A 17,266-nucleotide genomic window follows, 5' to 3' on the forward strand; every position below is an offset into this window, starting at 1 on the left:
ATTTATTTATAAACAATTATTTAAAATATCTTTCACGTATATATAATATACTTTATTAATAATATATGAATTGTTTTTAATTTTTACGTGTGACCCGGGAAGTTTTACTTAGGGCTAAGTAAATGACTTCCCATTTTGAACGATTATTTAGAGTTCTTACTAATTTTTGATATCTCTATTTTGTTCAACTAAATCATTTTTTTGATACTGGTTTCGGTATTTCAAATACCATATTTATCAACCAAATCGGTTATTTCTAATCTATACTATATTATAATAGATGAAACATTAAAAATTTGGTAGTTGGTCAAGTACCAACCTGCTGAAATTACCTAATTACACTTACTTAATTATTATTATTTCAAAAATCAGCTCATATTAAAATCTCAAAATTATCAATTAATGTGATGTTTAATATAAAGGCCTAATGGTCTCCATTGTAAAGGCCTAATGGTCTCCATTGTAAAGGCCTAATGGTCTCATGCCATTGTACGCCTTATGCTCCAACAATGTAGATCAAATTGGATCATAATAAGGTGTTTTTTACGAACTGAATCATAATAAGGTGTTTTTTACGAACTGGATCATAATAAGGTGTTTTTTACGAACTCTCTCATCCATGATTGTTTAATTTCTGATTTGTTATCCACACTTTAATCTGTTTCTGGGGTTTACTAATATTTGCAGTTTTATATTAGGGCTACTGTGTATACGAACCCTATACCCTATGAGAGCAGTTTAAATATTAATATAATATTATTTTAGGGGAGGGGTCTGTAGCAACTGTTTGCTGTTAACAGGTTGTTAACAAATAGTTTATCAGCCGTTGGATGGGGGATTAACGGGTGAGATGGCATCCAGACCGCGGAAATTTTCAGCGGTTGGTCTGGATGGACTGCGGAAAATTTTCGCGGTTGGGTACTGTCCCCTTATCCCCAGCATCCCAACAGCAGCTCATTTCACCACAAAACACCAAAATTTCCAAGAAAAATTCTACTCTCTCCAAGTTTACATTTTAGGCGATTTTGGGGCATTTTCATCAAGAAATTCAAGTAGTTTTGTCAATTCAAGGTATATTTCTTCCCTTAAATTTCACATTTTCATGGCGGATAAATTATTTGCTCGTATGTTTCCTCTTAAACGTCAAAATGAAAAAAAAAGCCTATTGATCATAGTTTACATCTTGATGATTTAAATACTAGTGAAGAACCTAAAACCCCTGTATATGTTGAAGATGATGATTTTATAGATAGAAATGAGGAATTTATTAATTTAGATGACGATTTGGTTGACGTTGAAGATGAAAATGATGAAAATGAGGTTGAAAATGATAGCGATAATGTTGAGGGTGAGGATGAAGATGAAGATGATAATGTAGAGGATGCAAATTTGTATGAAAATGTTGATGGGGGGGAGTTCCATATTTGAATCAAATTTTTCAAAGTGTGGATGAGGCCGGTCATTTTTTTAGGGCTTATGCTTTACGAAATGGATTTGCTATTAAAATTCAAGCTAGCCATCGTAATAAAGACAACGAGATATATGGTCGTTTATATGTTTGTAGGCTTTATGGAAAAAGTGCCATCGCCGAGAGTAGTCAAAATAAACGGCATAGAGAGGTTCTTCCTAAAAGCGAGTGCAAGGTGAGGATGTATATCAATTATCAAAAGAAAAAACGTCATTGGGAGGTAACTAGCCTTGAATTGGTACACAACCACGGTCTTGTTTCCCCTAGTAAGATGAATTTGGTACAATGAGAAAGACACGTCAACACCGTAACCCGTAGTTTGATTAAAATGCTTTATGGTTCGGGGGCTCGTAATTGTCAAGTGATGAATGTGATTGGTAACATTCATGGAGGTAATGATAAAGTTGGTTTCAATGTTCAACATGTTAGGAATGTGTTAAGAGATGAGAGGAAGAAAAGGTTTGAGATTAGTGACGCCCAGGCGAAGTTGGACTTGTTACATAGGTTGAATGAAGAAAGTGGTTCTAAATATTATATTAAGACCGAAGTCGATGAAGAGAATCTCTTGAAGTGTCTAGTATGGATTGATCCGAGATGTATAATTGCTTACCAAAATTTTGGCGATGTTATGGCTTTTGATACAACTTATCAGACAAATAGGTATGCAATGCCATTTTTCCCATTTACCAGAGTCAATCATCATTATCAATCGGTAATTTTCGGGTTTACATTGATGCGGGATGAACACGCGTTGACTTTTGAGTGGATTCTTCGTACTTGGCTTGAAGGTGTGGGGAATAATCCTCCATTGACTATAATCATGGATCAAGATCAAGCCATGGCAAGCGCTATTGCGGTTGTACTCCTGAATACTACCCATTTATTGTGTTCTTGGCACATTAGTCAAAAATTCCCCGAGAAATTAGCTCATTATTATCCGGCTTTTCCGGAATTCAAGACGGACTTCAACCATTGCATTTATAAATCTCTCACCAAATATGTTTTTGAGGCTAGATGGGCGTCATTTGTGGAAAAGTATTACTTGCAAGATCATAAATGGTTAAATGGGTTATATGAGTTGAAGCGCAAGTGGATTCCTCCATATACTAGAAACACATTTTCGGCGTTTTAAAATAGTACATCGAGGAGTGAGGGGATGAATTCTTTCTTTGATAAGTATGTGAGTTCGGCAATGGGTTTGAAGGAATTCATTGAAAATGCCCAAAAAGCATTGGCAAGGCAATTCATGAGGGAGAAGGAAGAAGATTATGTCACCATTAATCTAAAACGTCCCATGAAATTGCATACCACATTGGAGTATCATGCTTCTTGTATCTACACTAAGGAAATGTTTAGAAGATTTCAAGATGAACTGGTTGAGTCTTCAAAATACTTTGTTGAAAAAGACCGACGAGCTAGTGAAGAAGATGAGGGAATGGGGGATGTTTATACGTACTATAGTTGTTTTAGGCCTATGTCCGAGCCTACGAGGAGAAATGTTTATTTTGTGGCATTCGAGAAAGCGAGCTCTTTGGGAATGTGTACGTGTAGAATGCTTGAACATTCGGGGCTACCTTGTAGACACCTATTGGCGGTCTTCACTAAGAAACGGGTTTCGGAAATTCCCCCGTATTACATAAATTGGAGGTGGACAATGCATGCCAATAGAGCTGATGGTGTGTTGCCTTATAATTTGGATGTTGGACAAAGTCATGAGATGACATCAACCGATCTATTTAATAGCATGACAATGTTAACCATGAGTTTTTGTCAAAGTAGCATTGCATCCAAGGAATGGTATGTCGTTGGAGTGATGAACCGAGAAATACCAATTCTCGAAAGGATAAGCGTTGAAGGAATTAAATCTTACGAAAGCAATTCGCATGCTCCAAATGCAAGTGCTCATGAAAAACCAATTCTTGACCCTATTATGTCCCAAACTAAAGGGAGGAAGAAGGACGTTCATTTCAAAAGTCCCATAGAATCGATTGGTAAAAAGGAGAAACCGCCAAGAAAGTGCACCTATTGTCAAATGGAAGGCCATGATAAAAGAAAGTGTGCTAGTAGACTAAAAGATCTTAAAAATGCTCAAGAATTGCAATATAATTAGTAGTGTAGTATTTTGTAACCGAATGTTGTAATCTTTTAATGGATTTGAATTTTAAGTGTTTAACATTGCTTTCTTTTCTGTTATGTTTTCTTGTCATATAATTGCCAATTATTGTCATTTAATTGTGTTTTATTGTGATAGGTAACATGACTAGCGAGTATAGTGGTGACAACAAATCCGATCATAGTTGTGGTTCGGTTTCCCACGTTAGCAACAAATTCTCGGACTCCCTACCAAGAGACTCGTGGTATGAGGACAATGACGAGGAAGATATGGTCTCACCAACCTTTAGTGAGATGGAAGATGTATGTGCCGAGTTGATGCCCCTTGTGGACAATGACGAGCCGCCCCATGTGGAGGAAGAGGAAACGAACTTGTACCCACCCGATGAGGAGGCTTAGAGGGCCAAAAATTGGATCGAGGCATGCAATTGGATGGAGGGTACTGAACCGTGGATTTTGGTGAACTCTCATCCGGATCCGTACTTCCTTCCGATCTTGAATTTGGGCAACAACACGCCCGATGGAAAATGGAAAAAATCCGGATGGAGTGGCGGTAAGCTTCTTAAATATGATCGGATTACCTATATTATAAACTTGAGGCCTCGTGAGGGTTGTAATATGGACCAAATGTGCATTGAATATGTGAAGGGTTGGGTTTCACACCTAACGGGAGGGACGGAGAGGGAACGCGACACATGTTTTGCAAGATTTCGTCTCTACAATGGCTCGAGTACTATTCCCGTTACCATTTGGAACGACTTCAACCTTTACCCGTGGAAACTTACGGAATGGCATATCCGTGATGGTTGTGTACTTGTTCTCTACCATATTACATGCTACGTGGATACTACGCAAGGAGTTTCTCAACACCGGTTATCTGGTGGTCTTTCTAATATACTAGGTATTTTTGGTTAGGATCAATATATTTCGTAAAATTTAGTGGTTGTATTGATGGTGTAATTTTCATTCAAACCTATGTACTCGTATAATTTTCATTGAATTTGAGCGAAAAGTATGTATTTTCTATGAATTCAAGTATGAATATTAAGATTGAAAGTCTACCTATAAATTTAAGATTGAAAATTAAAATTTACAAGTCCAACTATACATTAGAAATTGTTATGAAATGTATTGAAAAGTTTTTTTTAACATTTGGACAAAATGTTGACTTTTGTTGACTTTTTAAGGAATTTTCAAACTAATGTAAAAATAGAAAAAAAAAATATTTTTGTTGAAAATCACTCATTACCATATTTTAAGACTTTTGAGAGTGGTTTCGATTTTTGGAAGTTAGTTTAGGACCAACTTCCAAAAATTAAAAAATTTCAACAGAAGGTTACTTAGCTTACCCAATTTTCACTATGTGTTCTGCTCTGTTTTTGGGGCAAAAAACCAAACACATGGACTGCGGAAATTTTCCGTGGTTGGGCTGACGAGAGACCGCGAAAAATTTCCGCGATTGGGGTCTGGAATTTTTTTTTTCAGCCTAAAAACAGAGCATAATCCAGCCTGCAAATTCAAACCAAAAAACACCAAAATCAGATTCCAACCTGCATGCAACCCAACCAAATCCAAATTCACAACAAAAATCCAAATTCGCAATAATCCACCAAATTCACAACAATCCACCAAAATCCAAAATCCACAACAATCCACCAATAGCAACCAAAATCCAAAAAAATCCACCAAATAAAATCCAACCACATACGAAATAAAATCCAACGACATACGAAATAAATTCCAACTACATACGAAATAAAATCCAACTACATACGAAATGAAATCCAACTACATACAAAATAAAATCCAACTATATACGAAATGAAATCCAACTACATACAGAATGAAATCCAACTACATATGAAATCCAATCCAACCACATAAGTACTACGAAGCTTCGTGACGCCTACGCATATAAATCCCGGGAATCCCCCTTGCCTTCCCTAGCTGAAGCTCATTGGCTATCCGATACCTAAAGGTATCCACCTCCTCTTGCGACCAATTCGGTACCTCGGCTAAGTCATATCCTTGTGTGAAGTAGTCCATGTACTTCATCACATGAACACCGCAATCATTAGAGTTTCGTTGCTTTGGCCTAGACGGTAGAGCTAAGACCTCGGCTGAAGTAGGGTCACGCCCCTCGGCTGGGTGTATCCTATGCAATAGCCTCGGCAACAACCATGACTGCAATGAAATTATGATTCGAGAATGAATATAATATACAATTGGTAAGGACTATATAGAAGACAGTAATAGTAGAGGAACATACCACCACTAGCATATCCTCACGATAATCCAACTCGTCATTCATTGAATCTATGATAAGACCTTCAAATCGTCTAGTACCGAACATGAACAAAACCCAATGCACATCTCCGACATAACATGGGATGAATGTGTAGTCCGCCTCGAGAACAGAAGGACCAACAGTAGCACTGGAAAAACCAGTAAAACTACGTAATGCTTTATTCCATGCCCTCTGTAATGTATCTCCACCGACCCTCGATGCTTTTCTGATTTTCTTCACATGTCCTTTCCCAAGAACCATGAAGTAGGGATCCATGAAATAATACACGGGTTTCCTCTCCCATATACCTCCAGTATGAATCTCCTCCTCCCGACTCCTTAGCAATCCCTAAAAATATATATGAATGCAACAAGTAAAATAAATGCAACAAGTAAAATGAATGCAACAACTAAAATGAATGCAACAACTAAAATGAATGCAATAACTAAAATGAATGCAATAACTAAAATGTATTAGACAACTAAAATGTATTAGCAATGAGTAACGAACAATACCATATAAGTGTATATGATCCTGTCATCAACCCATGTTCCTGGAGCCAGACTCTGCATAGCTGATGTATGAACGTGATAGTCCTGAACGCTAAGACCACCAGGAATCCTCGGCGCCATCCCAAAGCCCCATCCCCAATCTGAATATATAGCATTCTTCTTTGTCATGCTGAGACTCTTAGTGATACTCCACTTCTCCTCTTTCATCCTGCGGGATGCAAGCTTCGCGGGCCTACTAGATGAGGCAATAGCCTGGGGTGGCTGAGACACATACTGGGATGGTTGTGTCATGTCAACGACATCCTGGGCAGGAATGGCTGGAATGTCAAAGTCGTCAGCCAAAGGTGGAATGAAATCTGGTTTTATATTCTGAAATGTGGGAGGTCTATAGGCAGGTCCTTTGATCTTCTTCATCAACCGAGAGAATGGTGTGATGAAGGTACCAGAAATCCTCCCAAACTCCTCCACAAGCTCAGGAAGAACCCTAGCATCCAGCTGCTTCAACATATTAATCCTGACAACCATCTACAAACAAAAACAAGCAAACATTTTTTCATTAATTCCACAAGGATATCATATCATCAAGATGAAATATGTGTGAATGCAAATTTTGTAGTGTGTGGTGTAATGTGAAATATGCATATTTGTAAAACACTTACATCTTCATATCCCTCGAGGCTATCATATAACTCCCTCATCTTGTACTGCTGTTGAGGCTGTGGATCGGGCTTCCCTATGCGCATACGAGATATATCAGCATACCACGCCATGTAATCAGCCTCCGAAGCTATGTCTACCGAGTCATCAACAAGTCCATCCAAATCTGAACAAGACCTGGCCCATTTTCCAATATCAATAAACCACCGCACCAGCCAATCCTCCCCTGCAAACGTGGAATCCTTAGCCCACCTGTAACCAACCATGTTCACCGGTGCCCGTGGAATCTGGGGACTAGAACCAAACTGTCTTAACACCCTGTCCGGATGCTGCCACTCGACCACGTCATAACATACAAGGGGAACTCGACTACACCCAGCTAACTATGCATGTATCATCTCACTGTCCATAACATCCTCGAACCTAGCATACGGCCTCCAGACCACCTCATCACCAGCAACACCATCTAACTCACCCCTATAGAATGATAAGCTGTGGTGAGGACCTGACATTTTGCGCTTCTTCCAAACCCCGACATGAGTATCACTAGAATGGGCCTATCCCTCAGCAACCGAATAATCCTCCTGACCGGGAGATCGTAAAGGCACGCCAATACGAGAAAATCTCTCATAAGACCAAACCTATAACACCCAGACACAACAAGCAATGCTCTTGCTGCCCTTCCTTGCAACAATCTCCAAACCCCGGTATATATGAGCTAACACAGCTGCACCTCAAGCATAATAAGTAATCTCCCACATATTAATCAATGGGTGCATATACCGAACATGAACAAAAGACCGGTTGATGCTGGGGAAGGGGATACAACCCATAAGGAATAGCAGATACGCCTTAGTATGTACAATCGTGGCCCTCATATTATTCTTCTCAGGCTTCTATGCACCATATCTCTCAAACAACCACCCTAGATTAATGTTATTCAGATACAAAGCCTAATTCACCTCCTCCTCGGTCAAAGGGTCAAACCTGTTATGTTGTGAATATGTTGTGTACTTGATGATTTCTTGAACAAAACACCTTGGTAGATTTTACTTAGTGAAAATGTAGCACTCGACGGATAAGGATTATAGTCCCGACAGATAAAACATTTTAGTCCCGATGGATGATGACTTATTATCCATCGAGTGATTAGCTTATGTAACAATAAGTCTGTAGCACATTTCTGCATACACATTGTTTAGAATCTGTAGTAGTACTTAAGTCATGTTGATTGTAACTAGATATACAGAATAGGTTGATTAATTGTACATAGATGATGTCTTGTAATTCTACATAAATGAAATGGAGTCAAGTACCTCATTGCTACCCAACGGATAAACAACAATGAATTCGACGGATGATCAACAATCCGACGGATGATCAATAACACGACGGATGATCATAAACCCGACGGATAAAGAATTCAAATATCTGTTGACAGTGACAACACAGTCACATGCGTCGAGTGTATGCAAATGGAATGTGGTAGCCTATTCAACTGGGTTTTCGAGAACAAAGAAGCATTGCCATTTCCATGCTATTATGAAGTTATTTAAAGATGCTGGAATAGAGTAATGAAGTAGCATTGTATTAGACTAGATAGTTTTTATTTTATTATCTTATCTTCTTGCTTTGTAAATCTTGGTGATATATAAACCAATGAAAGGCATATGTCATAGCCTATTTGTTTATTCGAGGATTTAACTCAACTCAAATAAGGATGTAACAAGTAAATAGTGGTCCTATCGTCCGAGAGATCTCTCAGAGTAACATATGTCAAAGGATTAAGTAACATTGTTCTTCTACAGACTTGATGACTTAATTCACTGGAAAAAACTCAAGAAATTAATCAAGCCTCGGTGATATAAATCAAGATTGTGGATTTAATCAAGTGACAGAGATCTCGTCAGGGTATCAATTAATTACAAGGATTTAGTCTGAAGAAAATCAAGAGTATCAAGGTCAAGGAATGAAGAAACGTCACGGAAGTTAGTCACTCATGAACCAGACAGTACATCGAGTGTCAACATTGAAGTGGTGGAATTGATTCATAATTGACAGTGATTTTCAGAAGATTTTCAGAAGAATGGTTGCTGCTCAAGATTAGTATTAATTCTCTATTAATTAATTAAGTCATATAAATTAATTAAGAGAATAAATTAAATCTGCAAAGATTAATTTATTAATTAATTAAATTAATTGATTAATTAATTCAGAATTATTATTTGATTAAAATCTATTTTAATCCAGCAAGACTATCTTTTGTATTAGCAAGACAATCGGTATGACAATCAATAGTCATACCGAAAGTCATGCTAGTGCATTTAGATTGTCTTGCCGAAAGTCCTATCAGTTCAATTGGTAGTCCTACCGAAAGTCTTACCAGTTCAAAGGATTGTCATGCTGAGCTAAATGGATTGTCTTGCCAGTTAAAAATCACAGGATTCTTTATTTAAAAACACTGCAGCTGTTTTTCAAGAGATGCAGAGCATTGAATATCATACAGAAGAACACAGAACAAAAAGAAAACCTGCAGAGAACTTATTGCAAATTCACAGATCATTTATTTCTGTTATTTATTGTTAAATCCAATCCACTAGAAATACCTTTCTTGTTCTTGTGTAACTATCTAGCGGATCGAAATCCCTAGAACTTAATCTCAAATTGCTTTTAGCATTTGATCTTTTTATTGCAAAAATAGAAAAAGTTCATGTCGAATTTATTCTAGATTTGTGATAATTGATTTGAGATTAATCCCTTGTAAATGATACCGTTGTTGTAACACCTTTCAAGTTTAATAATAATTTTATTTAACTTGAATTTTGTTTCACTTTTTTATTCCCAATTTTATTCGATTAAACGGTATTATTTGTATTCAACCCCCCCTTCTACAAACATATTGAGACCTAATAACCAAGAAGTAGCAAATAGAAAGGTAATCTGAGATACTAGCAGGGAAACATTTGTAAGCTGAACTCTTAGCATTTCTCTGAATTCTTAGTTCTTCAATATTTGTAAGCAGCTGTGAGCTTTTTGCACACAGAGTTCTCTCGATATATATTATATATCTTTGGTGGAATCATTCAATCCACCAAAAAGTTTTTAAAGACTCTTGTTTTTAATTACTTGTGTTTTGATTCATTTCAAGTAACTATTCTGCATTCTGCTAATCAATTCACACATATATATATATTTAAGTGAGAACATTTTATTCAAGAAAAAGTTTCAAGAATTCCATTCAACCCCCTTCTGTATTTCTTGTTACATTGTTAAGGGACTAACAATTGGTATCAGAGCAAGCTCTTGAAGAACAAAGAGTTTAAAGATCAAAATAATATAGCAAGATGAACAAGAAGGATGTTGGAGTCAAGATTCCTTTTCTGGATAAAGATAATTACCATCATTGGAAGGTAAAGATGAATCTTCATTTGCTTTCTCAAGATGAGGCCTATGTGGACTGCATAGAAAGAGGCCCTCATGTTCCAATGAGAGCTGCAACTGGAAATGAGCCATCTGTCCCCAAGCCAAGGCATGAATGGTCTGATCCTGATATTGAACAAGTCAGGAAGGATAAAAAGGCCATGAATATCCTGTTTAATGGAGTTGATGGTGATATGTTTGATAACATTATAAACTGCAAAACTGCCAAGGATGTTTGGGATACAATACAGATCATCTGTGATGGCACTGAGCAAGTTAGAGAAAACAAGATGTAGCTACTGATTCAGCAATATGAGCATTTTCATAATGAAGAAAGTGAGTCCCTCACTGACATTTTTAGTGGGTTTCAAAAACTGCTAAATGCTCTAAAGTTGCATGGAAGGGTCTATCAGACAAAAGACTCCAATATGAAATTCCATAGATCTCTTCCAAAGTAATGGAAACCAATGACAGTCTCATTAAGGAACTCACAAGATTATAAGGAGTTTACTTTGGAGAGACTGTATGGCATCCTGAAAACTTATGAGCTTAAAATAGAGCAAGATGAGAGGATGGAGAGAGGAAAGAAGAAAGGAGGGTCCATTACACTAGTTGCTGAGTTAGAGAAAGAGAAGGAGATGAATATGGAAGCTGTTGAGTCAACTTCAAGGGTCTGTGAAAGTAAGGGCAAGGGGCTTGCAGTAGAAAATGAAGATTCTTTGAGCCAAGATGACATGGAAGACATTGATGATCATTTAGCATTTCTTTCCAGAAGATTTGCCAAGCTCAAGTTCAAAAAGAGCTTTGGAGCAGCCAAGCCAAATAGAAACATAGTGGATAAATCAAAATTCAAATGTTTCAAATGTGGCTTGACAGGGCACTTTGCCAGTGAGTGTAGGAAGTCAGATTCCAGTAAGAAAAAGTTTGAGCCTGTGGATTATAAGCAAAAATACTTTGAGCTGCTCAAACAAAAGGAAAGGGCTTTCATTACACAAGAAAATGACTGGGCAGCAGATGGTCTGGATGAAGATGAAGATGTCAGCTATATCAATTTATCCCTAATGGCCAAGTCTGATGAAACAGAAACAAGTTCTTCAAGTAATCAGGTAATTACTACAAACCTTGCACATTTATCTAAAGCTGAATGTAATGATGCTATAAATGACATGTCTACAGAGTTATATCATTTGTGTGTTACACTTAAGTCTCTTACTAAAGAAAATACTAAAATCAAAGAAAACAATTTGTTTTTGAGTGAGAGAAATAATGTGCTAGAGTCTCAGTTCATTGATTTTGAAAAATTAAGAATTGAGTGTAAGATTTCCAAGGAGGAATTAACTGAGTCCTTGAAGAAAGAAGAAATTTTGAAGAAGCAGCTCGAGCGTGAACAAGAGGTAATTAAGGTATGGAAAACATCTAGAGATGTCCATGCTCAAATTACCAAAGTTCAAGTAATCGAGTCCTTCTGTGATGCAGCCTGGAAAAAGAACAAGGAGAAAATAGAACAAAATTTGGTGGATGGAGTGCTAACAGATGTAGACTCGATGGATGATGAGGATCATCCGTCGGATAACAAAAAGGGTTATCCGTTGAATGATGAAAATCCTCATTCGTCGGCTGTAAGCAAGCCTATCAATAAAGCCAAACTTGTTAAGCTGAATGAAAAGTATAGATCTATTTCCAAGAACTTTGTTTCAGGAGAATCAAGTCAAGTTAAGAAAGGGAAAAAGGCTAATGTTGGTCACATGACTGTCAAACAGTTAAGTGACAGACTTGAAAGGATTGAGGTGAAAACAGAGGTTGAAAAGAAAAATAATAGAAATGGTAAAGTAGGGATTAACAAACATAATAACTACACACCTGATAAATATGCTCCTAGAAAAATCTGTTTCAAGTGTGGTAGTGTAAATCATTTGTCTGTTAATTGCAAATCTGCCATGCCTACTTCCATGTCTGTGCCACCTCCCTTTTCTAACATGAATGCCATGCCTCCCATGCCTATAAATGCTATGTCAACACAGAATTTGAATGCACAGTTTGCTAATATGCCATTTTCACTTAATCCCTATTATGCTGCATTTAGTATGCCATAAATGCCATTTAGCATGCCTTACTGGAATAACATGTTCACTAATAGCATGACATTTCATGTTGATTATAATATGCATGATAATTCTGTTGCAATGAATGGTTTCAAAGGCCCAACTCAAATGACCAAGGATGAATCTGATATCCTCAAGTCAAATGATATAAAGCCTAAGAAACAGAAAAAGAAAGCTAACAAGGCAGGACCCAAGGAAACTTGGGTACCAAAATCAACTTGATTTGATTTTGATGTGTGCAGGGAAACAGAAAGACTCTTTGGTACTTGGACAGTGGATGTTCAAGACACATGACTGGTGATTCTACCCTGCTGACAGAGTTCAAGGAGAGAGCTGACCCAAGTATTACTTTTGGAGATGACAACAAGGGTTATACTGTGGGATATGGCTTGATTTCAAAGGACAATGTCATCATTGAGGAAGTTGCCTTAGTGGATGGTCTCAAACACAACTTGTTGAGTATCAACCAGCTTTGTGATAAAGGCAACTCAGTAACTTTCAACTCAAAAGCCTGTGTTGTAACTAACAAAAGAAGCAACAAAGTGGTTCTCACTGGTGTGAGAAAAGGAAATGTGTACCAAGCTGATTTCAACTCATTTAATACAAAATCTGTTACTTTTCTTCTCAGTAAAGCAAGTCAGGATGAAAGTTGGCTATGGTACAAGAAGCTATCCCATTTAAACTTCAAGACCATGAATGAGCTAGTAAAGAAAGAACTGCTAGAGGCATTCCTCTAGTGGAGTTTTCTAAGGATGGACTGTGTGATGCCTATCAAAAAGGGAAGCAGATTAAAGCATCATTCAGGAAGAAACTTGATTCAATAATTGAAAAACCTTTACAACTGTTACACATGGATTTGTTTGGACCAGTCAATGTGTTGTCCATCTCAAGGAAAAGATTTTTCCTAGTAATTGTAGATGATTTCTCAAAGTTCTCTTGGACATATTTCCTAAAGTCTAAAGATGAGGCTAGTGAAATCATCATCAATCACATAAGACAAGTCAATAATCATCCAGATTTCAAGGTTAGAAGAATCAGGAGTGACAATGGAACTGAGTTCAAGAATTCTGTCATGAGAGCATTTTGTGAGGAAAATGGGATTCTGCATGAGTTTTCAGCAGCAAGAACTCCACAACAGAATGAAGTAGTGGAAAAGAAGAACAGATCACTTATTGAAGCTGCAAGAACAATGCTTGAAGAATCTAAACTACCAACATATTTCTGGACTGAAGCTGTAAATACTGCATGCTACACTCAGAATATTTCTCTGGTTAATCAAGCAAGATGCATGACTCCCTATCAATTGTTCAAGAACAAGAAGCCAACTCTAAATTTCCTTCATGTCTTTGGTTGTAAATGCTATATTCTGAGAAATCAAACTGATCAAAATGGGAAGTTTGATGCTAAAGCAGATGAAGGAATTTTTGTCGGATATGCTGTTGGTAAAGCATATAGAGTCTACAATCTAAGAACCAACATTGTTGTGGAATCAATACATGTTATGTTTGATGATAAAAAGATTGAAGGACTTCAAGATGGAGATTACCATGAGAGCCTCAAATTCGACAATGTGGAGATGGTTAGTGATGACAGTGATGATGAAAGTGATCAAGAAACAGTATCAAAGGATAATGCAGAAAAATCTACTACCAATGAAGCACAAAACTCAACATCTGTCGAGTTGCATAATGCTTCATCCGTCGGGAGGCAATCTGCGTTATCCATCGGGAGATAACCAGCTTCATCCGTCGGTACTCAAAATTTACCATCCGTCGGGTTATTAAAAGGAGCAGAAAGTCGGGATAGATCACCTATAAAAAGTTCCCTTTCTCAAATCAAAGATCCACAAACTCAGGAGGAGTTTCTAACAATCAAAACTCAATCACACATCAAGACAACATTGAGGCCTCTTCATCTAGAGCTAATCTACCTCAACAAAGAAAATGGACAAAAGATCACCCCTTTGAGCTCATAATTGGTGATGCTTCTTCTAGAGTTCAAACCAGGAGAGCAACTCAAGAAGAATGTATATACATTAGCTTTCTTTCCAAGGAAGAACCAAAGAAGGTAGAAGAAGCTTTGTTGGATCCTGATCGGGTGGAGCATTGTCAAGAGGCGTCACTTAATAACCCTTTCTTACAGATAGAAATCTGTTGTTGACAGAATCATCCTTTCTCTCATATCGAAAATTCATATTCAATTACGTGTTTCACAAACACAAGAATCTCATGATTGTATTCATAATATTGTTATTAAGGTTATGAAACAATTTCACTATACTAGGTTGTCTAACAAACACCTTATGTTCATTTAAGTTCACCGAAATCTATCATCGCATGATAAACTAAGCATATATCACATATATCAACATGAATAAACATCAAGGTAGGCATGTTATATCATCTAGCACATTAGTCTAAGCATTATACATCTCTATGTATCACATGAAGCATTTAAAAGCAACTAAAATAGTCAAAAACAACTTTAAAACACTTCATGGAAATATAAACAGTTCAAAATTTTTATATAAACTAAAATTGATCACTCCATTAGATCCGCCTCGGAAAAATGAATCCAACGGTATATTGCACGCCTAAAACGGAGTTACGAAACTCCCAGAAAATCAATTTTAATGTAAACAGTCGGGCTGTAACGCATTATAGGAACACGTTACAATCCCTGTAACGCATTCCGGTAATGCGTTACAACCCTTTTAACCAATTAAAAGGTGTAACGCATTCCGTGAATGCGCCACAGGGTGTAACGCATTCCCGGAATGCGCGACACCTTTTTTTTTCTTTTCTTTTGCAGCAGCCGCCGTTGCCTCGAACTTCGCGCCTGACAGCGCCTGACAGCCGTACCTTTTCTTTCTTTCCGTGCAGCAGCATCAGCAGACAACACAGACATTACAGCAGATGCAATATATATATATACTTACAATTTATATATATATGAATATTTAATTACGAATTTAATTGTAAGAACTTCAAAAATTCATAATAAAAAATCTATACATTCTAAAATTATGAAAAAATACCCAGACGATCTACAACACTTGTAGAACCCAGATCAACATTCAAAATAATTCTGAGAAACGATTTCTTATCAGACAAAATTAATCCATGATATAACTTGTAAAAATCATAATTAATTCATACAAGCACATAAAATTCTGAAATTTTTACCACAGATCTATATGCATACAACCTAAGCTCTGATACCATTGTTGGATTTTAATCGCAGCGGAGGCATGGCAAAACACCTTCGCACATATAAATACCAAATAAAAGCATACAGATCATGAATAAAAATTCGAGGGATCGAATCTAACCTTTAAAATAATTCGGAGACAACGATCAGAGATCCTTAGCAGTTGCTCCTCAAGTGTAAAGCACTCCACCGGTATCCACCAAGAAAACGATGTTAAGGAGGAGGAAGGAGGTGGAGAGAATTGGGTTTTCCAAACTTTTTGGGTTTTGGGGTTCAATAAAAATAGGGTCTATAATAGTATATTTATAGGCAAAATTTTCAGCTGAAATTTTCCCATAAATATTATTATTATTATCCCATTTATTATTCTCATTAATAATTAAAACACCTTTTAATTATTAATCCTTTTTCTAAACACTTTAGAAATAATTCTCTCTCTTGATTTAATTTCCAAAAATTAAATCCTTAATTAATAATATTAAGAACTTTTCTTAATTAATTTATAATCAATTAAATCTCATTTAATCAATTATTAAATTTGCCAATTAATTATTTATTTCACAAATAAATAATTATTTGCCATTATTAATTAATTCCTCCACCATTAAATCATTCTCTTTTTATGGTGTGACCCTGTAGGTTCAATATTAAGCCGGTAGTATAAATAAATAATAATAAAACTATTTTATCATTATTTATATAAATTCTCTGATTTATTAAATATGATTAATTAATTAATCACATTTATTCTACATCGTGAGGGATACTTCTCAGCATATCGCGACTATCCGGATAATATGAATTCACTGCTTAGAATACCAAGAACCTATTCAGTGAATAGTTACTGTACAATAAACTCCTTCTACCCTACAATGTCCCGATTAAATACAAGGCATGGATCTCGTGGCAAGCCTATCTAATTTAATCACTTGCTTACCATTTACTATGCGTAGTTCTATGCAAATTAGAAACTCCTTTCTAATTTCATTCACTCTGGCCAGAGATTCCTGAACTAGCATAAGTGGATCAGCCTTGAACATTCGCTTCCTTCACTAGAAAGGGTAGATCCTATATTGATCATACACTATCTTCGTGTACAAATTCCTATACCCAGTAGAGCCCTAATAATTGTCCCTGGAGACTAAGAACTAAACCAAAGCATAGTTCAGTGTACACAACATGACTATGATGACCTCAAGTCTAAGGATACTTGTACAACTATCACTATGTGAACAACTGTTAACACATGAGTGAACTCCATCAGTTGTTCAGTTGTGCGAGTCATGTTCAGTGAACTTATTCTATAATAAGCACCTACATACTAGCTATAGTGTCACCACACAAATGTCTATGAGAACAGACATCCTTCATAATGAAGCAAGCATAGTATGTACCGATCTTTGCGGATTATTAATTACAAGTTAGTAATCCTATGACCAGGAACTATTTAAGTTTAGAGTTATCATCTTTTTAGGTCTTACTATTATGATCTCATCAT

At 36.6% G+C, this 17,266-nt stretch overlaps 1 protein-coding gene across 1 annotated transcript; it reads left to right on the plus strand.

Annotated features, from left to right (window-relative positions):
• Positions 1 to 1,796: 1,796 nt before the first annotated feature.
• Positions 1,797 to 2,600, plus strand: LOC141719347 (protein FAR1-RELATED SEQUENCE 5-like). Its single transcript, XM_074521721.1, has one exon. It carries the CDS (start codon positions 1,797 to 1,799, stop codon positions 2,598 to 2,600), a length of 804 nt encoding a protein of 267 aa, XP_074377822.1.
• Positions 2,601 to 17,266: the final 14,666 nt, after the last annotated feature.

The sequence above is a fragment of the Apium graveolens genome, chromosome 4, assembly GCF_009905375.1.
Source record: "Apium graveolens cultivar Ventura chromosome 4, ASM990537v1, whole genome shotgun sequence".
Taxonomy (NCBI): domain Eukaryota; kingdom Viridiplantae; phylum Streptophyta; class Magnoliopsida; order Apiales; family Apiaceae; genus Apium; species Apium graveolens.